Source organism: Siphateles boraxobius, unplaced genomic scaffold (genome assembly GCF_051911475.1).
Source record: "Siphateles boraxobius isolate OS27281-9 unplaced genomic scaffold, OSU_SipBor_1 31, whole genome shotgun sequence".
NCBI lineage: Eukaryota > Metazoa > Chordata > Actinopteri > Cypriniformes > Leuciscidae > Siphateles > Siphateles boraxobius.
Window position 1 is genome coordinate 12,427,083 of NW_027508931.1, and position 24,815 is coordinate 12,451,897.

Below are 24,815 nucleotides of genomic sequence, written 5' to 3' on the forward strand. Positions count from 1 at the left end.
CATGTGGATCTCCCTCAGATAGAGAAACACCACGAGGACGACAAGCCTCAATCGCACCACAGGGAGGAGGTTGGTGAAATGGGAGGAGCCGAGGAGAGGAGGAGAGAGCTGGCAGAGGAGGAGATGGAGCAGGCAGGGCAACCTCAGAAACTAGAGGAGGAGTTTGATGTGCCGCATAATGAAGTGGAGGAGGAGGAGCCACAGGCCAACCAACCAGATGAAAACGCGCTAGAAAGAGAGCAACGTCACGTTCAAGAGGTCATAACTCTTGCGACATGATTCTGAATGCTAACATTAGATAAAGTACCAATAAACTAGTATGGCTACATTAGCGTTCAAAGGTTTGGGGTTGGTTCATGCTGCAATGCTGCATTTATTTGATCAAAAATACAGTAACAAATGTAATATAGTAAATCATTCATATTACAATTTTAAATAACTATTTTCTATGTGAATACATATATTTCAAAATGTAATTTATTCCTGTGATTGCAAACCTGAATTTTGACATTACTCCAGTTTTCAGTGTCACATGATCCTTCAAAAATCATTCTAATATGCTGATTAAATTCAAAAATGCTATTATTATTATTATCAATGTTAACAACAGCTGTGGAGTTTAAAATTGTTATGCTTTTATTTTCAGGATTCTTCTTCATTTGTTTTGTAACATTATAAATGTCTTTAGTCTCACTTTTGATCAATTTAATGCATCTTTACTAAATATATGTATTAATTTCTTAAAAAATGAACATACACACAGACCCAAAACTTTGAACAGTTATCTAGCATAGTAAGCTGCCTACCTAGACATTTTAGCCAATTGGTCAGAAAGACCAAAAAATTAGTTTAATTGAAGTATTAATTGAAAAGGGTTTCATCTAATTTAAAACACACTATGGCTATGTTCAGACTGCGAGCAAAAATTTGTTGCATATGCAGATTTTGCATTTCCCAAAAAACATATATTTTTTTCCCCCTTTCAAATCTGATTCCAACCACATTGGAGTTTGTGTGAAATGCGATTCCAATCAGATTTTTATAAATGTGTTTCAGTCTGGACACTGGCTGCTCAAATCAGATTTCAAATTGTCTTATGCATCACTCTTAATGTGACACACAACGATAACGGTAAAACCAGTGATGGAAATGCCGGAAATATTCATACATTCATATATATATACCAGTCTTCTCCGTCACTGAGTTTTTCTTGTGTGACGGAAGAGTTCTGCACTGAGACTCAATAGGGTGCTTGGAGAGCAAGATGATGCTTTTAATTTTTCCCGCATCATTTGAAAGCCCCATCACATACGTTGGTACGCTTACGTTGTTACCTAAGCAACCCATGCAGATAGGTTGGTTATGTCTGGAGTGGACACACAAATCTAATTTGATCACTTGCAATTAATAGCGCAGACATTCTGCTTGAAAAGATCTGATTTAAGAAAAAATCCGATTTGCCTGCAGTCTGAACATCAGTATGTTTTCATTCTGTATGTTTTCGGTATTATTATAAATATTGAGATGTTATCTTAGCCAGTCCACCTTCCCTGCATTGTCCTCCAACATTCAACTAATTTCCCATTGTAAGGCCCTCACTCTTCTGCTCTGCCCCTAGGTGGCGCCAGCGCAGGTGGAGCGGGTGAAGTCTGCATACGAACAGCAGCAGGAGCAGCAGCGTCTGGCTGCGCAGCTGGCGGAGGAGCGCAGACAGTTGCACCTGCGTCAGGAAACCCTGCAGAAACAGCAGCTGCAGCAGCAGAAGGAGAGAGAGGAAAGATTACATCTGCAGAGAGAGAGAGAGGAACAGCTGAACAGAGAAGCCGATCTCAAAGAGCAAAAACTCCAGCAAGAGATGCTCCGGTCAGAGGCCCTTCCTCGAGTTATACAGTTATAAAAATAAATCTATAACAAAATATATCAAAAAAATAATAATTCGTAATTACATGTATTTTTAACAATACTTTTTGCAGTAATGAAGAATGGTCATTTGTGCGTGTTTATTTGCTATTTTACTGTTCTTGTCACAGTGATCTAAGCCAGGAAATTGCAATGATTTATTTTATAAATCCTTTTATTTTTTGTATTTACCAGGAAAAAGGCACAGTATGAAAATATAGATGCTGATATAGTCCAGGGAGAAGAAGAGCCACAGATAGATGATGAGAAAGGTGACAATTTATGTGGTTTGTCGTGATAGCAGTGCTACTTTTTACTCGCGGTGTCTCAAAGTGATTTCTTAAATGTTTGGTGCAATTTTAATATCTGGGAGCAGTTGTTCAAAAGTATTCTGATCGGATTGGATCAAATCTTGAAAATTGGTTGTTAAAAAGAAGGGGAAAAAAAGGATTCTGAAATCAGATTAGATCACAAAATCCAATTTTGGATGCCAAAATAGATTGGGATACCTTTGATCGAAAAAATCTGGATTATCCTGATCCCAGCAGAAGGGTGGATTTCACGAAAACAAAAATGTAATAAAACTTTAAAACTGGTCAAAAAAAACAACAACAAAATACATGTATAATGAAAAAACAACAACAACATGTATAATGAAATATATATATGTATAAATATCCACACATTGATATTTTTATTTTGTTCTTGATTAGTTTAACTGTAAAGTAATAAAGTAGAAGTAGACATTAGGATACATTAGGCAAGTATAAAGTTTAAATTTTATTTTAGTGCAATAAAACAAACAGCTGTCAATAGAAAAAAAAAAATATATACATATATATATATATATATTTAATTTTAAGTGCTTTTTTTTTCCCCTTTTTTAATCATTTCATATAAACTACATTGACACCGTCATCAGAGATAAACCAGACAAGTATTTTCTAACAATTAGTGCATGCATATTTGTTTTGGATTTTTTTTGTTCTGGGTCACATGAGGGGCTATGGAAACCCTAAAGGGACACGGAGAAGGGAGGAAAAATTAATATGTTATACTTTTGTGTTCTCTAGCAAGAAGTAAAATTGATTACCCGATCCTGGATAGCAAAACATGGGATTTCCAAATCTAGATCATTTTGATCCAGATTAACCTTTTTGAATAACTGGACCCTGAGGATTATACTTTTGTATGTCTCTGTCATGTGTAGAGAAGAACGTGCACCATGAGGAGCCAGGGCAAGGTGAAAAGGACCATGCTCAACATGAGGATAAGGTGTGTTCCCTTATGATATTATAAACGCATATACAAGCACCAGTATTCATAACATGGCTTGATGCTTACTTTTTCGTTTAAAAATGTAGGAGCACATTAAAAGATTTATCAAATAATGTATATTTCAAAAAGTACACTAGATCCTTTAATATTTCCGCTTCAAATTGAATTTAATAACTTTGTAATTTTATATATATATATATACACATATATTAATGTTGGACTTTATTTATAATTATAAACAAGCTCGAAATACACCTGGACTCTTATTTTGAATTGTTTGTTTTACTGTTGCTGGCTGCTTTTTCAAAAAGATGAGGGACATAAAATATGCAATCATACAACAATCTACAACATGTTACAATTAAAAAAATATATAAAACCATATAGTAAACATTGTCACAATTTATCAACAGTAGATCATAAGCAATCTATTCACATAAATGCTTAGTATTCATTGATTGCGAACAGCACTGAAACTGAGAACCTGTAGAATGCACACAAGCGCAGTTATTTGACTTTAAACATGCAAAACTCATATTTAAATCAGTCTTCTCCTTTTGGAATTTAATAATCACATTAGGCTGTATCATGATTGTTTTCTGTCCCCAAATTTAAAATGTATCTTTGTTTGTTATATCATGTAAGATATTTAAGACTTTTTATGACCTTAAATTTACTTGATGAATGAATTTTTAATGTGAGTAATTTAAGCCATTGTGTGTGAATGTGTTCTGATGATAAATATGTCAAACTTACAGCGACCTGTAGGAGCGGATGTTGATCCAGAGGACGACCCCAACAATCAGGGTGAGGATGAGTTTGAGGAGGCAGAGCAGCAGCGGCATGCCCATGAGGAAGAGGAGGAGGAGGAAGAAGAGCCAGCACCCGTTGGCAAACCCAACATGCACCTGGCCGTGAATAATCAACACCAGCCGCCTGCTGAAGAACAGCTGGTGGTAAGCAACCGGTTCTTTGCAGCTGAGTTTCCCAACCAGCAGACGTGACATGTTTTCAACATGATGTTTAATAGGTGTGTGAAACGAGATTGTGGACCAATGATTCTTCAGTGTTGGTGGAGCTATACAGCATTTTTTTGTGTAAAAACAAATAACAGACTTACAGTGATTTAGTGTGGGAATCTGACTGTTGCTGATATCTAGGGGATATTTATATTAGGCAACTGAGAATGTCTGAAGTTTTGTGTGTTTTTGTGCAGATGGCTGGAAACCCAGACCAACAGGAAGATGCTCTGGATGAGCAGTACCAGGAAGATGGCGATGATGAGGTCAGATAACAAATGCAAACTCACACACAGTCCTAAAAACAGAAAAAATAATTATTTGTTCCCTAATCAGGATGGCTTTCTCTCTCCAGGCTCAAGATGAGCTGGTTGAAAATCAGAAGCATGAGGCGATGCGAGAAGAAGAGGGAGACCCGTATAATGAGGAGAATGCAGAACAGGTACAAAATATTTATAATTTGTGACCGTGTAAGAAGAGGTTTGCTGATCAGACTTATACCTGGACAATGATGAAACAAATTAAAAATAGTCCTTTATATTTACATGATTAAATTAAAGCTAGGCTGTGCAGTTTTTGTAGAGGCTAGCAATATCAAGCTAGCTTTGAAAGCATGAGATCCCGCCCTCCCTTCAGAGCGTCTCCAAAGCCACGCCTCCTTCAAAACACATGATCACAACTTACACAGCTGCGTCTGCAAAGCATTACGAGACGAGGAGAGACTGCGTTGCCTCATTACCTCATGTCTCAAAGCACATAACATTACAATAATAATCAACATAAACAACTTACAGAGCTCCTGACAGTTGCAGATTAATTTCGGATATTCTTGCCATGGAGCTGTTCACGTCCTCAGACTTGAATTTCTGCTTTTCTAAGTAGAACATCACGGGCTGGCCATTGAATCCAATGATTGGATGAAAATTGTTTGGCCCTGAGACATCCACAAAAGCTTTATGTGCATTTTTTAATATTTAGACCACTACAGTTCTATTATTGATTGCAATCAGGATATGAAGAGAGTTTCAACCAGTTTAACAAAAAGTGTTTATAAAAAAACCTTGCCTACCCTAGCTTTAAGGAATGGACCAGAGCCAGAACATAATAGTGACTTGACGAGGACTAAGCAACAACGCAGGACAACAAAAATGAATTTTCACTTTTTTTTTCAATTTTACTTTTTAATATGTGTAGAATAAGTGTAGTGGAGATTCTTTGATATTGAAAATGCTGTTATGTTAGGGGCTAAGAAATTATGAACATATTTAAAAAATTACCGCAATGACAATCAAAAAGTGTCCTATTATACCTGTATTCACTCTACAGTATATACTTCAAAAGTGTTTTTTTTTTTTGGGAAGAAATTTATTCAGCAAGGATGCATTAAATTGATCAAATAAGTAAACACTTATTTCAAAAGTGACCGTAAACACTTAAATATAAATTTTAGGAATGTTTTATGAAGGATCATGTGACACTGAAGCCTTGAGTAATCATTCTCAGCTTTCAGCTTTGCCAACAGAGCAACAAATTTTAAAATAATTAAAAATATATTAAAATAGAAAACAGGTCTTTTAAATTGTACAAATATTTGACAGTGTTACAATTTTGATCAAATAAATACACCCTTGGTGAGAAAAAGAAACTTATTTCTAATGTTTAAAAATCTTACCGACCCCAAACTTTAAACAATGCTTTATGCATATTTCTATATACAATAGAGGTGCACGGTGTAATTTTTAGCAGTGGCCGGTAAACTCTAGTGGTGAGGTTGCAAATTGCAACCAACAGAAATTACGGTGGCCGACAGGAAAATATATCATTGTCGATATGTTATTTCGAATATTATTGTTACTTTTTATTCCCTTAGAATGAGCCATTTCTATCTACATACACCGCGGGTCCCCTTACATTGAAATGCGTCGACATGTTTCTACAGTAGCCCTAAACAGACCCGCGGTGTATGTAGAAATGGCTCATTTTAAGGTAATAAAAACATAACGGTTAATTAAGTAAGGTGTTTATATACCACTGAAAACATAGTAATGTATATGATATTGCATTTCTCTCAACAGATCCACCTAAATATTACACAGTGCACCTATAAATACATTAGTATCTGTTAAGCATTATATATTTGTTAATTGTAGTGTTCATTTAGTTTCTTGTAAAAAATGTAGAAGGCAGGACCATGAATCTCTAGTTAAGCTGTCTGTTCCAAGACAACAATTTTATGGTCTCTGTCACTGTAATGTATCACGGAGATTTATGTAGTGCTTACGTGTGTGTACGTTTTCACTTATTCTTTTGTACAAGCTGCCGCTGTAACTGTAGACTGGTGGCAGTGCCACAGTTGGGTGAGTCAGATCGATTGCAAAGTCATCCACGGTGTTCAGTTACTGTCATGAGTCCAGCTCCACTTTAAACATCCATCCTCCATTTTCATCTCTTAAGCTCTTTTCACACAGTGCGCTGATCACAGAAAATTACCATAGAATTTCTAGAGGTTTGATTCTGTCCCAGGTTTGATTCTGGGATGGGGACCTTAACATTGCTGGGATTAGTGCCGTAACCTTCATGTTGTTGTAAATAAACAACAACCTTTGCACATCAACATCTAATGCCTGATCAGCTGCCATGTTGTTTAAAGCAATCCAAACACTTCCATTGTTGTACCACAACAGTAGCGTTTTCGACACGTACATTGCACATCACGTCTTTACGGGATGTGTGTGAACGCACGCACAGATTCCAGAAAATTCTTGGCAGTGTGAATGAACAAATCAAACGATCCCGGGACACAGTATCAGTGTATTTTCCAGAATGTCTGTGAAAGGGGCTTTAGATTTAGGGAATGGTCTTCATTCTTCATTTACATCTGTGCACTTTTAAAGTTACAGTTACTCAAAATGGAAAAGTCTGTCATCATTTACTCATCTTCATGTTGGTCCAAACCCATAGCCATATCCGAAATCACATACTGTATAGTAGGTACTACATTTGGTTACATACTTGAAATATAATTAGTATGAGAGTATGAATGTGTGAAGTATGAAGGAAATTCGGACATACTACATCTACCATGTTGTCACTGTCTTGTGACCTAAGGCGTCAGTTGTGTCGCTTCACTGCCATTCACAAACCTCTCTCCTGTGGTTTTGTGGGATATTAAAGTATCCAGTGGATGCACACTTGGAAGTAGCATATCATCCGGGTACTTTTCAGCTACTGTTTCATGAATACTATGAATTCGCACAATTATATAATTGTTTATATATATAATCCGTATAATTGTTTTTTACCTACTATATAGGCATATTCAGATGCAGGACATCACTTTATTTCTTCTGTGAAAGAAATTTGGTTAGTACCAAACAGACTCAATGCCTTGTGTAGGTGTGTGTAACAAACATAATACTTGATTATTTTTATATACATTTTTTTTTTGTATCTGTACAGGAAGAGGTCAGAGGTCAGGTTGTGAAGGAGGATAATCAGATCGCCCAACATCACAATGAGGAGAACTATGAGGAAGAAGAGGAGGAGGAAGAAGGCAACGGGGATAAACCCCCCATTCGCAGGGCAGAGATGTGAGGCGATTGAAAGGAAGGACAGCCAATCGCTGCCACATTTTGATTGGGTTTCTCACAACGTCCTCTTAAACATTGTGCCGGGAGATGGCTCTGTTGGGTCGTTCTGATGCATAGGAAATCGGATTTTCTTCCAGTTTGTGTAACTCTGAAACCGAGATGCACCAAAACGCCCAACCACTTACAGAGCAAACACCTGCTGTCTGCCTTTACTTGTACGTCTGTCTGTCTGTCATTTCTTCTAAGGAGCAGTGAATAAGTTCAGTTTAAATGCTGTTATATCTTGCGTCTGATTTCTAGGGCTGGACGAAAATCTGAAAGCATAGATTTCAACCACCAGAAAATCTTGCACTGAAACATTTGCCATTTTTGTTCAGTTGTGGCTCCACATACAAGAAATATTCCATCTTTGAAGTTAACCCTTTTAAAAACAGTCTCATTTTAAGTTAAGACTGATTTTGATGGACAGGCAGCAGTCACCAATCAGCCTTAAATCCTCACCTGGTCCTGCCCAAACTTGAGTTGGTAATTCATCCATCTTGAGGAAAAATGCAGAAATATTGTATCATGGGTGAGTTTGGCGAAGTGCATGGGTCAACAGATGTCACTACATTAATGTTTACATGCAATTCAAGTAAATAATTGTAGCTGTGGAAAGTAATTTTTAAATGCTGTACTGTATGTTCTTATTTACCATACTGCTGCCTAAACATAAACCAAATTAATTTAATTAAACATGATTTCTATTTGTTTTTGCACAAAGTGCCTCGTAGATATTATAGGGAAAACTTCCTCAAATGCTGCCTATCCTTCGTTCCTGATCTCTTTGTCGAATGTCTCCGTTATGGAAAACTGTGTATTGATTTTTTTTCTTTTCTTTTCAAGTCGACCTGTCAACTACTATTCTAGTATAAACTAGTATTAGTGTTCAATGTGCTACTGGACCTGGTCCTCAAGTCTTTTTGTTACTGTTAGTCATTAACATATGACATTAGACAGCAGAAGAATGAATGGCACATTGAAAATGATAATTAATAAGAGACATAATATTCAGATGTAGAATTTGAATATGCAAAAAGTAAACAAAATGTTTGGATTAGCTTACTCAAAATGATCTGTTCTGAATGTATGCTAAATCACTACAATATTGAAAAAATTGTATTTATTTTTTTCTTGTATTTACTTTATTTCATTTTATATAATATAAAAAAACAATCTTGTTTTGTTACCTTTGTTATTTTCTGGGACGCATATGATTTTTAGGTTCATTAGTTGATATAATATTGGTGAAACCAGCTTTACTGTTAAGTGTTCAGCTTTAATACTTTATATTTAAAATAAATAAATATATATATATATATGTTTATAGATTTTTTTCTGTTCTGCAAGTGATTTACAGATAAATATTTTTGTGCTGTTTTGTCGATAATGGCATTGTGAGCGGAATACAAATTGGTGAAGGATTAAATGCTCATCCTCTTTTAATCATGCACAAAGTCTGGTGGGTGTGCTGATGTTTGGAGTTGAGGAAATATCTCTTCGTCTAATTACATAAATGTTATTACAAAAATAACAGTGCTCTGCTTTCATCCTGCAGTTCCTGGAAGGCTGATGAGATGCAGCAGAAGTGACACAGAGGTAATGTGTAGATTCAGGCGACAGCTCTGCAGTCAGTCTTAGAGAACGAAAGCCTTGGATGAAATGGTAAAACAAGATGGACTGAGATCATCCCAAAAACATTTTATACCTCTCATTCTTCATGAAACGGAACAAAATTTGTCTTGGTACTTAGTGGTATATTATTTAGGCTATAATTGGTGTGTTTGTGTAACTCATTATGAAATAAATGTTTTTCTTCAATACACATTGGCCACAATTAATGGCACCCTTTTATTCAATACTTTTTTAAACCTGCTTTTGCCAAGATAACCAAGAAGAGATTTAATATCTCAATGAGACTATCCTGTTAAAATAAAGGATAATAATAATAATATAAATATCAGCTCTTGAGTGTTCTCCTATAATGCCTGATGAGTTTGGAAAACACCTGACAAGAGATCAGAGACCATTCCTCCATACAGAATCTCTCCAGATCCTTCAGATTCCCAGATCCATGTTGGTGGTGGTGCTTCTCTTCAGTTCAACCCACTCATTTTCTATAGGGTTCAGGTTATCGGACTGGGATAATCATGGCAGAAGCTTCATTTTGTGCTTAGTGACACATTTATGTGTTGATTTTGATGTTTGTTTTGGATCATTGTCCTGATGGAAGATCCAACCACGTCCCATTATAAGAATTCTAGCAGAGGTGGTCAGGTTTTACTGGGGTTTTTTTTTTATCTGTTGTTATTTGCTAAAATCCAAGATGGCATGTATCTGAACAAGATGTTCAGGACCTCCAGCAAAAAAACAAGACCAAACTAATCTCTGCAATTCTCCATCTGAGATCCTTGGAGAGTTTTGGCCACTCAATCTTTCCTCCTCGCCGTGCATTAAGACAATATAGTCGCATGTCCACTACGGCCTTAATGAAATTCACCAATGATTTGTTTACTTCCTTTGATAAAGGCCAGCTTACTTGTGCAATCTTCACTGATCTCTCTAAAGCATCTGACATGGTGGACCATTACCTTCTGCTTGATAAATTACACTCTGTAGGCTTTGATCAAAACTCTCTCCCCTGGTTTAATTCCTATCTCCATAACAGACGCCAATATGTTTTTTTTAAGGCTCAAATTCTGACTATTTGGTTTTTGATGAGGGTGTTCCTCAAGGCTCAACACTGGGTCCTCTGCTCTTCTGTGCATTTTTTAACGACCTTCCCAAAACTTGCTCACACTCTTTCATTCATCTTAATGCAGATGCTACTGTTATTTACTCTTCCCACTCTGATATTTAATACATTCAGTTCTCTCTGCAGTCAGGTTTTAACTAATTGCAGGATTGGTTTTACAAAAACAAACTTGTCCTCAATATAGAAAGAAGTCTTGCAGTATGGTGTTTTTTTTTTTTTTTAAAAGACGCCACCCCTCGCATTCCTTTGATTTAGATTATTAGTTTTAATACCGGGTCACTCCTCACTAAAGTTAATCTATTTAACTATCTTGGTCTTTGGCTTGACCCCGAACTCTCCTTTAAGCCTCACATTCATTTTATAAAAAAATCGTATGGTTGCTTCTGTTCTCTTTATCTCCCTCCTCTTCAATGCCCGTATTCATAAAGATTCTAAGAATCCTCTCAGAAAACTCTTAATTTAGCTTCAAAACTTTTACATAGGAGTCTTAGCTTAAGATCAATTCGGGACCGATCTGAGAGCAACTCTGAGTAAGGAGAAGACAAAAACTTTCATCTTAGTGAGGAGGCGGGGTTGACCCCGTTGCTATGTATGACACAATCTTTTGAAGACTGTGATTGGTTGGTTGTCCAAGAAGGGAAAAAATTGTGATTTTAAGTAAAGGGTCTATTCTAAGCCTTCACTTTGAAATGACATGCGTAATTTTTTCTATTTGTCCGTTCTCTCTCTCTCTCACACACACACACACACATACACACATTATATACGTGTATATAAATCCTTTTTTTTATTTACCATGCTGTTAATTTCCTATAAGGTATTTGATTGGCTTAGAATGATAAAAAGTTGTTCCACTCTTTCCAATTACACTGATTGCTGGCATGTCTATTTAAGTTGTGGTTCGAATGTTGGTTTTAACGTACTCCTGTGAAACAAGAAAGGACTTTGGGTAGCATATCTTCATTGTGTTATCATTTCAGGCAGCTGTAATAAATCCTTCAGGAAACGCTGTGAAAATGCTTACCGTAGGGAAGCAGAGGTCTGCTGACAAACAAAGTTGTTTCACGGATTTAATAAGCTGTAGAAGGCCTACAATTTTGTCAGATCTTTCGTTTCTTTGTTCTTTGCTTTTCCCGTGCGCAGTCTCCTCAGCTCGGGTTTCAGTGTCAATGCAATTGACACCAAAATTAAAACAAAACACTGAAGCGCATATGAATTAGTGATCGCCACTGAAAAGATAAGCTAAACTTAAGAGGACAATGGCGGGTCATGATGAATGGCTTTTGAATGGGAAGCCTTGAGCATATGCAGTGGTTACATACAGTTTATGTCGAACTCAATGTTTCAGCTAAACGTCAAGATTTCTTAGGAAAATACAAAATGTTTTGTGGATTTTGAATGAAATCTATGATAAATAATGAAAATAGGCTTCATACGTTTTGCTGATCAGCCGCTACAAGCAGCCCACAGCTACGGTTACTTCAGGTGCTAACGATTTGCGGTTACAATTGTGACGACAAAACTTTTAAATTAAGTTTTATCATTTTAACTGTTTGTAAACACTTTATAAAATGTACAAAAATTATGTACTCTGATTATATCTCTTAAGAATAAGTATGTATGTCTGAATGGTATTTATTTTCCGCCAATGAATAAAAGGTAAAAAAGGATAATTTTTTTATCACAATTCTAACTTCTTTTTCTCACAATTGCGAAAAATTAGTTTACATCTCTATAACTTGCAATTGTGAGTTATAAAGTCAGAATTGCGTAATATGAAGTCGCAATTGCGTGTTATAAAGTTATGAAGAGATATAAACTCTGCAATTCTGACTTTATAATACGCATTTTCAACTTCATATCACAATTATGAAAAAAAAGTCGGAATTGTGATTTTTTTTATGTCTTTATAACTTTATATCACACAATTCTGACTTTAACTTGCTATTTCAAGTTTATATCGCAATTTTGACATTATAACACAATTGTGATCTCACAATCTTGCAATTGTGAAAAAAAGTCAGAATTGAAAGATATAAACTCCCAATTGTGAGAAAAAAGTCACAATTATTTTTTACTTTTTTTTTATTCTGAGGCAGAAACAAGCTTCCATTTAAAGGAGACCATGACATACATAGAACGGGGCCCAATCCTTCGTAACCATAACCACAAATACAGATTTAATTTAAATTTAGGATATTGTTCATATGCCTCTGTCCACATTAGCCTGTGAGAACATGAAACGCTTAGCTGTGACATCATCAGTTTTATCTGCTGCTAACCACAGTGTCACATGACTGTATCTGATTTAATCTCTGTGCCCTTTCTTCACACCAGCCAAGCTTCAAGCAATACCACCCAAGAACGGACTCGCCTGTCAAAACAGCCTTCAGGATAAAGTGTGAACTAACCAAAGCCAAGGGTTGGCTGGTCATTGAGCAACCAAATAGCCCGAATTACATGCAGCTGACATACTGTGACCTAAACAGTCAAAATACCACAGAAGCATTATCCATTCTATATGTAGCCACCCGTGCTTTGATAATAGTCTTTTCTCATTTATATCTTGGCTACTGCTGTCTTAAATTGATGCAGGTTTATTTTGAGTAGATGAAATGTGTAAATGTGAAGTACAGGTACAAAAATAGCTTTAATAAGTCATTAAAAATATACTCTTATCAGCTCAAAACAGTGCATTTAAGAGTTTACTACTATATACAAGTGCATTTATGGAGCTTTCTCAGTTCACTCTGACAGTACAGTACATTGGATTCAGATCTTGGCTACAGGTTCTGCTGTTTCGATGTCAGAGAATGGTACAAGATCTGGATGCTTCTGGTGAGGAGGGAGGCACGGAATCTTCCGGTAGCTTTGGAATGCCATCCAGAACTTGAAGTTTTGGCAAACAGAAGAACACACTGCAGAGGAAACGGGAGAAATCTCCAGGTTAGACTTTAAGGTTAGACTTGGCTCCCTAATGAAAGCTTGAAATGACCCATCACATCTTTGGGCGATTTTGGAGACAAATTATGCTGTATGGCGTTTTATTATAATTAAAAGCTGTAATTAGCTGATTAGTTTTAATCAATCCACTGTTTTGACAGCAAGTTATTAAAAGCTCAGTGGTGTTCTATATACCCTTGTGAAAAAGAAGTGTGGTTAACTGTATTGAATGTGCACTTGTAGTGTACTTCAAATCTTAAAAGTATATATTAAAAAATATGTACTTGCAGATAATATATTATGATGAAATAAAAGACCACTTAAGGGTATTTCCAATACACGTTTCATGTTTCTTTACACAGTTAAAGGAACAGTTCACAGAAAAATTACAATTCTGTCATCATTTACTCACCCTCAAGTTGTTCCAAACCTGAATTCATTTTTCCTCTGCTGATCACAAAAGAACATTTTGAAGAAAGTCGGTAACCAAACAGTTGATGGGACCCAAAGGACTTCCATAATATTTTTCCCCAATACTATGGAAGTCAATGAGGTCCATGAACTGTTTATTTGCCCATGTACTTCAAAATATCTTCTTTTGAAGAATTCAAATATATTCTTTGGAGCACAGACTTTGGTCTCTTTTTTAAAGAGGACACTTAGCAGATTATTGTTTAAGTTAAAAAATTGAAAAATTTAAACAAAAAAAATTAAAACTTGTGAGAAAATCAAAGCCATAAATCTAAACAAATTGTGTTCCAAATTTGAGGTTGATTTCTCAAAAAATAAGCTTTTAGTTCGATTTTGTTTGGGCGCAGTACCAAACGTTTCCACTAATTGAAATTAGCTTCCCATTAGTTTCCAATGTGGTCATTTTTGACTGTGAACAGTACGAGTGTGACTGTTTTTTTCAGGAACATTAAACCTTTTCGAATCATGTCCATTGCAAGTGACTTTGCCAAGTTTCATACCATTCCAATAAAGTAAAAGATTTCTCTCACCGTGAGCGGTAGTCCTCCTGAAACTGGCAGGGGTTGCATTTGAGGGTCAGAGATCGAAGCGGCGCGCTCCTCAGCAGAGACAACTCGCCCAGAGAGGAAATACTGTTTTCAGACAGGCACAAGTGCTGGATCTCAGGAACCTTTGGCAGCTGACGAATGGACGTCAAGTTGTTCCGGTGAAGATTCAGGATTTTACATCTATAACACATGCACACTCTCAATCACAAGTTTTGTTAGTGATTGTAATGCGTCACAGTGTTCTGCCTTGTATAACTCACATATAACTCACACTAAAAATTGTATGAATGATAAAATATCAAAGCAAGCAGTATTATTATAAAGAAAAAATACAAGCCAAATATTTAAAAAAAAAACTGTATAGGTAATGTGTTGATCTACAGTGAAGAGAAAAGTATCTTATGTATTATAACATGGGGGGGGGGGGGGGGGGGGTCACAGAAATGTACTGATTATAAATGAAATATTATGGTAATATTAGCAATGCAAATATAATCTTTAATCAGAAAGACCCATTTTCAAATAAAATAATGTGATTAAAGAGGCTGAGTTTGATGCTGATACATAATTAACAGTTTCCTTGTTACTGTAAAATAAACTCCTCATATGAGATTACAGCACACAGCTAAAGTTGCACTACATGTATTTTTACACAGCCATACACATACTGTTACAAAACAACCAGTGCAATATAATATGACATCTTCGGTTGAAAGATCAAGGGGAATTAGTTTAATAACCAACCAGATCTGCACTCCATCACAACTCATGACAGTGTCATCAGTACTCAGTTACATTCATGTGCACTATCTTCCAGTTATTACAGCGTAGAGGTTAGTTTGGTACCTTGGCAGTCTGACAGAGCTGAGATCCCTCAGAGTGTTATCCACCAGCTGCAGACGCTCCACCCGGATCAGTCTCCTCAGGATGCGGATGAAGTTCTCCAGCTGGTATGGATCTCCCAGGTCCTGATAAGACAAGTTCAGCACCTGCAGTCACAGAGACAGAACTTTGAATGCAATTCGAAGCTGGATAGATAGAATATTCAGCATCAGTTTTCAGTGTCACATGACCATTCCGAAATCATTCTAATATGTTGATTTTCTGCTCCAGAAACATTTCTTATTATAAGCAATGTTGAAAAAAGTTACGCTGAATAATTTTTTTGTGAAAACCGTGACACATTTTTTTCAGGATCCTTCTTTGATTAATATGAAGTTCAAAAGATAGATAGATAGATAGATAGATAGATAGATAGATAGATAGATAGATAGATAGATAGATAGATAGATAGATAGATAGATAGATAGATAGATAGATAGATAGATGGATGGATGGATGGATGGATGGATGGATGGATGGATGGATGGATGGATGCTTGTTTGGTATCTCACCACACAATTCTCCCAGTTCTCCTGAAGTCTCTCCTCCCATTTCTGTCCTTCATCCTCTCTTCTCTTCCTCCTGCCTCCTCTGAGAAACATGTCTTCACTGTTAACAGACAGCTTGTCTTCAGCAGGTCCTGTTTTATGACATCAATGATTGTCTGTGTCCAGTGATTATATGACACAAAAAAATAAAAAATGTAAATTAATAGTAACCCAGAATGACCTCTTACCCTCTCTGACCCTGGGACAGGAGAGCTGGTCTCCGCGGACATCATGCTCCTCGAGCCAGTGCCACGAGGCAAACCTGAACCGGCTGGATGGCAACTACACAAAATAAACGTAATGACAACATTCAATGTCCACATAGTATAGACAAATAAGGTGTCAATCAAACCACACATGATACTTTGCAATCATATTGACTTTTAATTGGCTTACTGGTGTGGCAACAATGCCAGAGTCTGGAGTCAGTTCCACAGAGAAAGGAGTGTGTGTGTCGCTTAACTCAGAGTAGTGCGAGTGAGACTTTGGAAAACTTTCACTGCTGGTGTTCACTCCAGAGGAACTAGACAGAGAGAGACTGAAGTCATTAAACATTACTTCGGCCTCATGCTTAACATTCAAATTACATTCAAATTTGAATAGATATGCAAATATAGCTATTTGACTTCACATTACCTTGCTATGATAAGCTTTATGCAAATAAATAATATTATTAATGACCTATAACCAACTATTTCTATAAATTTGCACAAATATTGACAGATCCTTGGCTGTGTCCAAAAACATAGTAAGTTGACTCCACCCCGCCTATATATATATATATATATATATATATATATATATATATATATATATATATATATATACCACTAAACTAGGAACCCCCCAGCTCAATTTTTGAAATAACGTTATTTAATGACTTTTTTAAAATTAATTATTAGCCTACTTCCTCCGTTAGTTCATTTAACTGCCACTTAATTTATCATATGACACAACATCCTTGTAGAAATTCGAATCATAGATTCGATAGAACAGCTACGCTGCCCAAATGTTCTGCCTATGTAGGGAGCTCAGCAGGCTTTGTGACACGTCTTCTGTGTGTAATAAGAGCCTGTGCGTCCTTACATCCGCTGGGCTGAGGTTCTGGTATAGATTACCGTGAACTCTGCACCCTGATGCGGATTAAAGTCACCCACGCCACCCGAGCACAGCCGCACATTATATCAGAACATTGTATAAGATGTGCTCACGTTTACGCTGTAATGGCTATTGATGATGTGCTAGGTTTTGTGAAGCTGCTTTTTGTAGCCTAAATACACATTATTTTCCCTTAGTGATTCATTAAAATATAATTAAATATTTGTAACATGGACATAGATTTAATGTCATAATAATGATTTAATATAATGTCTTAATAACTCTGGCAATATCATAATTACCTAAAGCCTATTTAGTCCACGAATAACATTGCTTTAAAGGTAGATCTTCATGTTCCGGTGGTAATTTCCATAAATTATGCAAAAAAGTTACTATAAACAGTCTTCCTAACATGAATTAAGCGGACAGATCTAAAATAAAAGCCAGCTGATTATGCGTTTTTGTTCCAGACGGTGTAGGCTACAGAAAGAAGAAGAAGAAGGAGAAGAAGAAGAAAAAAACAGCAAGACATTTCCATATTAGGAGATACTGTTCAAAACTTTTCCTACCTTTCGGACATGTCCGTAGGTTCTGACAGATCCCTTTGGCATTTGACATGCAGTGAAGAGTATTATTTACAAGAAATATAGTGCGGTTTCCCATTGATGATGGATGAATAGTGTGCTAAAGTGCGACAGGTGAGTGTGAGCTCTACGCATGCGCGCAGCAGCGTCAGCTTCAGTGATCTGCGCACGGAGGTCAGCTAGGGCAGCAGTGTGTGTCTAAGGTTGCACTTCAGTGACTTTTAGAAAACCTTTGGCCTACAGTGTGGGGTAAAATGCCACCATTCTGAAAAAAAAAAATTGCTTTATACATTTACAGACAGATCATAGTAGGCTACAAGCAGTTTTAGACAAGCCAAGCCAAAATAACAGTAGATAAACATGAATATTTATTAATGAACCATGCTGAAAATTAGCCTAGTGTTAAAATATTGTTAGCTAATGCTAACTGGCTAGCTAGCTAACTAGCTAGCTAATGCTAAATTGAGGGGATTTTTAAATATTAAGTCCAAATATTTTTATTCAACCACCATTTTACATTTGATGGAAAACCAAAGGTTGTGGTGTTCAGACCATATTAACTACAGTAGTTATGATAGTGGGAAGCGTTTTACTCATATATATGTATGGTTTTACCCCACAGACTAGGTTTGGGGAAAAAAATTGTCATTCTAAAAATATCATTACAGTTTCCAGTTCCAGTTACAGTTTTATATATAATTATATAATTATAATTAACATGTAATCCCAACTACAGGCCTTACTATTCTCATATCACACATAACAGTGATGAAACCTTTTTTCTTACTGCTGAAAATTTGATCACTTAACTTGAAATTCGTTTTCTGTTTTAGGTACGTCGCCAGTGTAAGCTTTACAGTGAATACTTCTACATCACTGTCAACTTAGTCCATAGCAACAACAAAAACATATCCACTTTATCTATTGGTATCTATAGGTCTGTCAGAGACGATAGATACCTAATAAAACATAATTGACTCTCAAAAGCATGGATTTGGGTACTTCATAGGTGTTTTTTTTAATGTAGTTTGATCACTATCTTAGTTGTTTAAAAGATTGAGGCATTTTATCATGATTTGTAACATTTAATTACTCAGCAGATTGAATTAGTTTTGTAAATGAATCGGTTTATTGAATAATTCACTCATAAAGGTGGTCACTTGTCGCCACCTACTGCGCATATATATATATATATATATATATATATATATACAGGTCCTTCTCAAAAAATTAGCATATTGTGATAAAGTTCATTATTTTCCATAATGTAATGATAAAAATTAAACTTTCATATATTTTAGATGCATTGCACACCAACTGAAATATTTCAGGTCTTTTATTGTTTTAATACTGATGATTTTGGCATACAGCTCATGAAAACCCAAAAAAATTAGCATATTTCATCCGACCAATAAAAGAAGTGTTTTTAATACAAAAAAAAAGTCAACCTTCAAATAATTATGTTCAGTTATGCACTCAAGAGTCAATACTTGGTCGGGAATCCTTTTGCAGAAATGACTGCTTCAATGCGGTGTGGCATGGAGGCAATCAGCCTGTGGCACTGCTGAGGTGTTATGGAGGCCCAGGATGCTTCGATAGCGGCCTTAAGCTCATCCAGAGTGTTGGGTCTTGTGTCTCTCAACTTTCTCTTCACAATATCCCACAGATTCTCTATGGGGTTCAGGTCAGGAGAGTTGGCAGGCCAATTGAGCACAGTAATACCATGGTCAGTAAACCATTTACCAGTGGTTTTGGCACTGTGAGCAGGTGCCAGGTTGTGCTGAAAAATGAAATCTTCCTCTCCATAAAGCTTTTCAGCAGATGGAAGCATGAAGTGCTCCAAAATCTCCTGATAGCTAGCTGCATTGACCCTGCCCTTGATAAAACACAGTGGACCAACACCAGCAGCTGACATGGCACCCCAGACCATCACTGTATGTGGGTACTTGACACTGGACTTCAGGCATTTTGGCATTTCCTTCTCCCCAGTCTTCCTCCAGACTCTGGCACCTTGATTTCCGAATGACGTGCAAAACTGAGCAACAGTCCAGTGCTGAATCTCTGTAGCCCAGGTCAGGCGCTTCTGCTGCTGTTTCTGGTTCAAAAGTGGCTTGACCTGGGGAATGCGGCACCTGTAGCCCATTTCCTGCACACGCCTGTGCACGGTGGCTCTGGATGTTTCTACTCCAGACTCAGTCCACTGCTTCCGCAGGTCCCCCAAGGTCTGGAATCGGTCCTTCTCCACAATCTTCCTCAGGGTCCGGTCAACTCTTCTCGTTGTGCAGCGTTTTTTGCCACACTTTTTCCTTCCCACTGAGGTGCCTTGATACAGCACTCTGGGAACAGCCTGTTTGTTCAGAAATTTCTTTCTGTGTCTTACCCTCTTGCTTGAGGGTGTCAATGATGGCCTTCTGGACAGCAGTCAGGTCGGCAGTCTTACCCATGATTGCGGTTTTGAGTAATGAAACAGGCTGGGAGTTTTTAAAAGCCTCAGGAATCTTTTGCAGGTGTTTAGAGTTAATTTGTTGATTCAGATGATTAGGTTAATAGCTCGTTTAGAGACCCTTTTCATGATATGCTAATTTTTTGAGACAGGAATTTTGGGTTTTCATGAGCTGTATGCCAAAATCATCAGTATTAAAACAATAAAAGACCTGAAATATTTCAGTTGGTGTGCAATGAATCTAAAATATATGAAAGTTTAATTTTTATCATTACATTATGGAAAATAATGAACTTTATCACAATATGCAAATTTTTTGAGAAGGACCTGTATATGTATAAAATGACCTTTTCTGCAATATATGTTGGTGCGCCAGTAGGTGGCGACAAGTGACCATCTTTATGAGTGAATTATTCAATAAACCGATTCATTTACAAAACTAATTCATTCTAACTATAAATTAAACTAATTCAGTACCAGGTACTAAGTGAATTTTGAAGGGCTGGACAGGCTGATGAATTGGGCAAGGATGTCCTTTAAGCTTGCAAATCAACATCTGTAGTGCTGAAGAAGGGGAGAGTCTCAGATTTAGATCCTCAATAGAGGTTACCAAATCCCAACCATCACAGAAAATCCGGTTAAAAGCTTTGGGGAAAAAATTGATGGAACACTCAAGGACAAGGCAACAGTAAGAGGTACTTGTGGGGGGTGTGAGCAATGGTTGCAAAAGTCGGCAGGAGTGGTCACCCAGGGCAGTTCAAGACTTGGATGTATCAATATGGCATACTACTAAGAATCCTCTGGCCACTGCTGCTATATGAGTTCACAATTTCCACTGTTGCCAAACTTGATATGGAAGTTAGTGATGTAGTACTCGAGTCCGGTCTCGGTCACTAGTTATGGGGGAATAAAGTTTTAAAAGATACTGAATTCGAGTGTATTGTCAAAATATTTAAAATTTGGAAATATTGGAAAATATTATAAAGTAGCTAAGCCTACTAATTTAGACATGCCACTAGAAAATGTTAATTTGCTCTGCATTTCCTAACTATGATTAAAAAAGTCAGGGTGGGCTTAACATGTTGATGACAGAGCAGCACTGTTGAAGCATTTTTGAAAAATAGGCAGAAGATGATGCATGCGGTAGGGATTTTTATTAATGATAGTAAAAGCATAGTCCATATTAAGACGTTAAGACTGCTCCTCTAAACAATTCCCAATCTAGCTTAGTCTGTAGGCCTAACTGTTGATTATTAACTGGGGTGATATTAGAGACAAGATCTCGACTCGGACTTGCTTCCTCAAAGACTCGGTCTCGACTCGGACTCGACCCTTCAAAAACTCGGTCTTGACTCAAACTCGACTGTATTTGAAAACCAAGGGACTCGGTCTCGACCCTTCAAAGACTCGGTCTTGGCATAGTCGGTCTCGTCCCCATCACTAATGGTAGTCAGTCTGTTCTTGCGACGATGACTGGGTCTCCAAGAAACATTTAGCTATGAATGGGAGCTTCTGCAAACTAAGATTCCCCTTGACATCTATTGAAGAGTTAAAGGTAATGCTAATGTGAGAGAAGTGTTTCAGAACCGAACACAGAGCTCCAGCTTTAATTAAGCAGGTTATGGCAGTGGCCATAAATCACACTTACAGTGGACAGTGTGCTTGCACTGCACAAGAACGGATGGTTTTCATCATGGCTGAAATCTTCTGCAACAGCACAAAATACTTTGTTAATTTATATTTCTCTGCAAGCAACTCAAATTGTGATAAAACATGGAGCAGTTTCAATAGAAATGAAACAGAGTTGGTCTTAAATAGACATACTCTGTTTGAACACTCCGTTGAGCACCTTCTCTCACTTTGGCATATAATCTCACTGACATGTATTATGCAAAATTATACACTAGGCATATTTTAAATGTTACTAACCTGACTCAGTTTACATTTATAGGATGAATAGATTGAATAGGATTGATCTTATTAGAAAACAAAATAAAAACAATTAATTAACAGAACAACTGATAATGTTCACAGAAACAGCATTGATAATAATCAGAAATGATTCTTGAGCAGCAAATCAGCATATATATAATAATTTCTGAAGGATCATGACAATGAAGACTGGAGTAATGATGCTGAAAATTCAGCTTTGCCATCACAGGAATAAATGACATTTAAAAATATATTACACTAGAAAACAGTTATTTTAAAATGGAATAATATTTTAAGTGACCATAATAATAATAAATGTTGTTTGTCTTCGAAGTGGCTTGTTATAGTTTTCAATAGGTGTTATTTTAGACATCAAAAGTGTGTGCTGGCAGTGTGTGAAACCAGAGGCTTTTATGCATCTACATTTTGAATCAATTCTGAAATTTCAAAACTTCTGTCACTGAAGTAACATAAGACGACAAGTTGAAGACATTCATCTTTATTTCTGAAATAGAGAATACAGCTGGTATTTTTTCAACATTTAGGCTATACCAAATGCACTCTCTCTTGGTCTGCCTGAGTCTCCATGGCAACAGCGCTCCACTACCTGTACATTCACAACCTTACATTAAATCAAAAACTCATATTTATATAATAAGGCATATTAGTATGTCAGCAGTAGTTCAGCCATGTACAAAACCAAACAAAGGTGGTGAGGTGTGCGGGAATAAAAGACCTTAAGTGAGTCTACATATAGAGAAGTGCACAAATCCTTGCAATAAATATCAACGTTTTCTCTACAGAACACAAAAGCAAATTTACAAGAGAAGAAATACAAGAATTACAGGAACGAATTATGCTGGAGTGGAATAAGACGTGATAGAATGGGAATACATAGAATGGAGTGACTGCAGAGACCCATAGTGTCGGCCCAGATCCGGGCCACATCTGGTACATGTGGATTCAACGCGTACCGCATCTGGGCAAACACTATGTTGCTGTCTGGGCGACTTCAAATATTTACAGCTCTGTATTTCCTGGTACGGTTAAAGCTTATGAGTATCAAAACACAATCACTTTTATAATATAAATATCTTGTTTATATAATATTTTCCTGTGTGTTTAGAAAACCCATGGCAAAAAGTAATTAGTTGCTTTCTGTGATGTAACTCGTGGTTGGTAGAAGTTAAGCATGAACTCGGCTGAGTGTCACATTGTGATTGCTGGGTTTTTACATGTCAAAGTTGTTGTCAAAGGGCTCGATGACTTCAGGATTCATAACTCTGCCCATGAATAGGATTGATCCTATTAGAAAACAAAATAAAAACAATTAATTAACAGAACAACTGATAATGTTCACAGAAACAGCATTGATAATAATGATGCTGAAAATTCAGCTTTGCCATCACAGGAATAAAGGACATTTAAAAATATATTACACTAGAAAACAGTTATTTTAAAATGGAATAATATTTTACATTACCAATGTATTTTGATCAGATAAATCTAGCCTTGGTGAGCATTAGAGAATTCTTTCAAAACATTAAAAAAACGACCCCAAACCTTCCCAAACAACAACATAGCGTCAGTGTTGTTTTTAATTTGTGTTATGGTCATGGGTTTTTGAAGATTGCATGTACCTGTTTTTCTGTTTCTGATGACGAAGAAAAATGGGTGGTCAGCCATAACCTGTGGGTAAAGCACCAGCGTCCTCGTCAATGCAATCATACCTGTAAGAAAGACAAACAATAGTGGCTCAATGATGTGAAACATTTCTTTTATTTAATTCAAAAATATTTATAGTAATAATTAATAGTTTTTGACTCAAATTAATTGTAATATTTTTTGTGGGGTTTAAAATGAGGGTGTAAAATCATTGGGGAAAACCTTTAAGTAGTTCAGCATGATCTTTTGGTTTAAAATCTAAAAAAAAAATTTTTTTAAAGTTGCGTCAAATAGCGTCAATGTTGTGTAAATAACATGCAGGAAACCCTTCCTTGTTATGTGACAAGAGAACCATAAAACTGGGAATTATTATCATATTCTTCCTTCAGGCCCTCAAGGTTAGTAAGTTCTTTTTGAATTATCAAATTTTTCCTTGTTCTGCAAAATGCTATTTAACTGGTATAACCCAATGAAAAGAATGGATACAAAGATTAGGGGCAAAAGTTCTCAAAACAAAAAAAATCTTTACCTTCAAATTTACAGAAGCCACAAAAAGTTGCAATAAAGTATATATATATATATATATATATATATATATATATATATATATATATATATATATATATATATATATATGAATTTAGTTTGAGTCATTCATTTTATTTTTAATTTTTACAAATATTACACATCTACAGAAGCTCCGGAAGCCCTGAACTGTAACATAAAAGAAGAAAATCCGTTAAAAAGAAAAAAAAATATTCTAGATTAAAGTTGATTAAAGCTACTATTTTGTGTAGATCCATGTCCGAGTCAGTTCGACTTCACGAGCGCATTTCTTTACACGCACACACACACGCACACACACACACACACACACACACACACACACACACACACACACACACACACACACACACACACACACACACACACACACACACACACACACACACACACACACACACACACACACACACACACGTAATTTTGACTTTTTTCTAAAATATTACGACTTTATTCTCGTAATGTTTCGACTGTAGTCTCGAAATATTTAGCATTTATTCCCGAAATATTTCAACTTTAATCTTGAAATGCAAGATTTTTTTTGTTGATAAAGTTCT

General features: G+C 36.4%; 3 protein-coding genes across 10 annotated transcripts in view; 1 reads left to right on the top strand and 2 right to left on the bottom strand.

The window, feature by feature from the left end:
* Window positions 1-8,874, top strand: part of golim4a (golgi integral membrane protein 4a) — a 28,384-nt gene extending 19,510 nt beyond the window's left edge. The window contains exons 9-16 of one of the 2 annotated variants that reach the window (XM_077193866.1): window positions 19-258; window positions 1,619-1,863; window positions 2,095-2,171; window positions 3,110-3,174; window positions 3,936-4,133; window positions 4,394-4,462; window positions 4,552-4,638; window positions 7,656-8,874. In XM_077193866.1, the coding sequence (XP_077049981.1) occupies window positions 19-258; window positions 1,619-1,863; window positions 2,095-2,171; window positions 3,110-3,174; window positions 3,936-4,133; window positions 4,394-4,462; window positions 4,552-4,638; window positions 7,656-7,790 (1,116 nt within the window). In that variant the 3' untranslated portion in view covers window positions 7,791-8,874. The remainder of the gene's footprint in view (window positions 1-18; window positions 259-1,618; window positions 1,864-2,094; window positions 2,172-3,109; window positions 3,175-3,935; window positions 4,134-4,393; window positions 4,463-4,551; window positions 4,639-7,655) is intronic. The other variant, XM_077193867.1, reaches the window with a different exon arrangement.
* A 3,808-nt stretch (window positions 8,875-12,682) lies between these two features.
* On the bottom strand, window positions 12,683-17,863 carry LOC143697064 (uncharacterized). Of its 2 annotated transcripts, none has more exons than XM_077194002.1 (7): window positions 17,640-17,863; window positions 16,369-16,510; window positions 16,161-16,254; window positions 15,937-16,064; window positions 15,389-15,531; window positions 14,525-14,722; window positions 12,683-13,498 (listed from the first exon to the last, which is right to left on the bottom strand). In XM_077194002.1, the coding sequence occupies exons 1-7, from the start codon at window positions 17,648-17,650 to the stop codon at window positions 13,387-13,389; spliced, it is 828 nt and encodes a 275-aa protein (XP_077050117.1). In that variant the 5' UTR covers window positions 17,651-17,863; the 3' UTR covers window positions 12,683-13,386. The 2 variants fall into 2 exon arrangements, with proteins under 2 accessions (XP_077050117.1, XP_077050118.1); XM_077194003.1 differs by having other exon boundaries at window positions 12,685-13,498; window positions 16,369-16,495.
* A 4,649-nt stretch (window positions 17,864-22,512) lies between these two features.
* serpini1 (serpin peptidase inhibitor, clade I (neuroserpin), member 1) overlaps window positions 22,513-24,815 on the bottom strand; it is a 43,632-nt gene continuing 41,329 nt past the window's right edge. For all 6 annotated transcript variants that reach the window (XM_077193872.1, XM_077193876.1, XM_077193870.1 and 3 more), the window contains exons 8-9: window positions 23,670-23,759; window positions 22,513-23,334 (exon numbers count right to left, since the gene is read on the bottom strand). In XM_077193872.1, coding sequence (XP_077049987.1) covers window positions 23,261-23,334; window positions 23,670-23,759 — 164 coding nt within the window. In that variant the 3' untranslated portion in view covers window positions 22,513-23,260. The remainder of the gene's footprint in view (window positions 23,335-23,669; window positions 23,760-24,815) is intronic.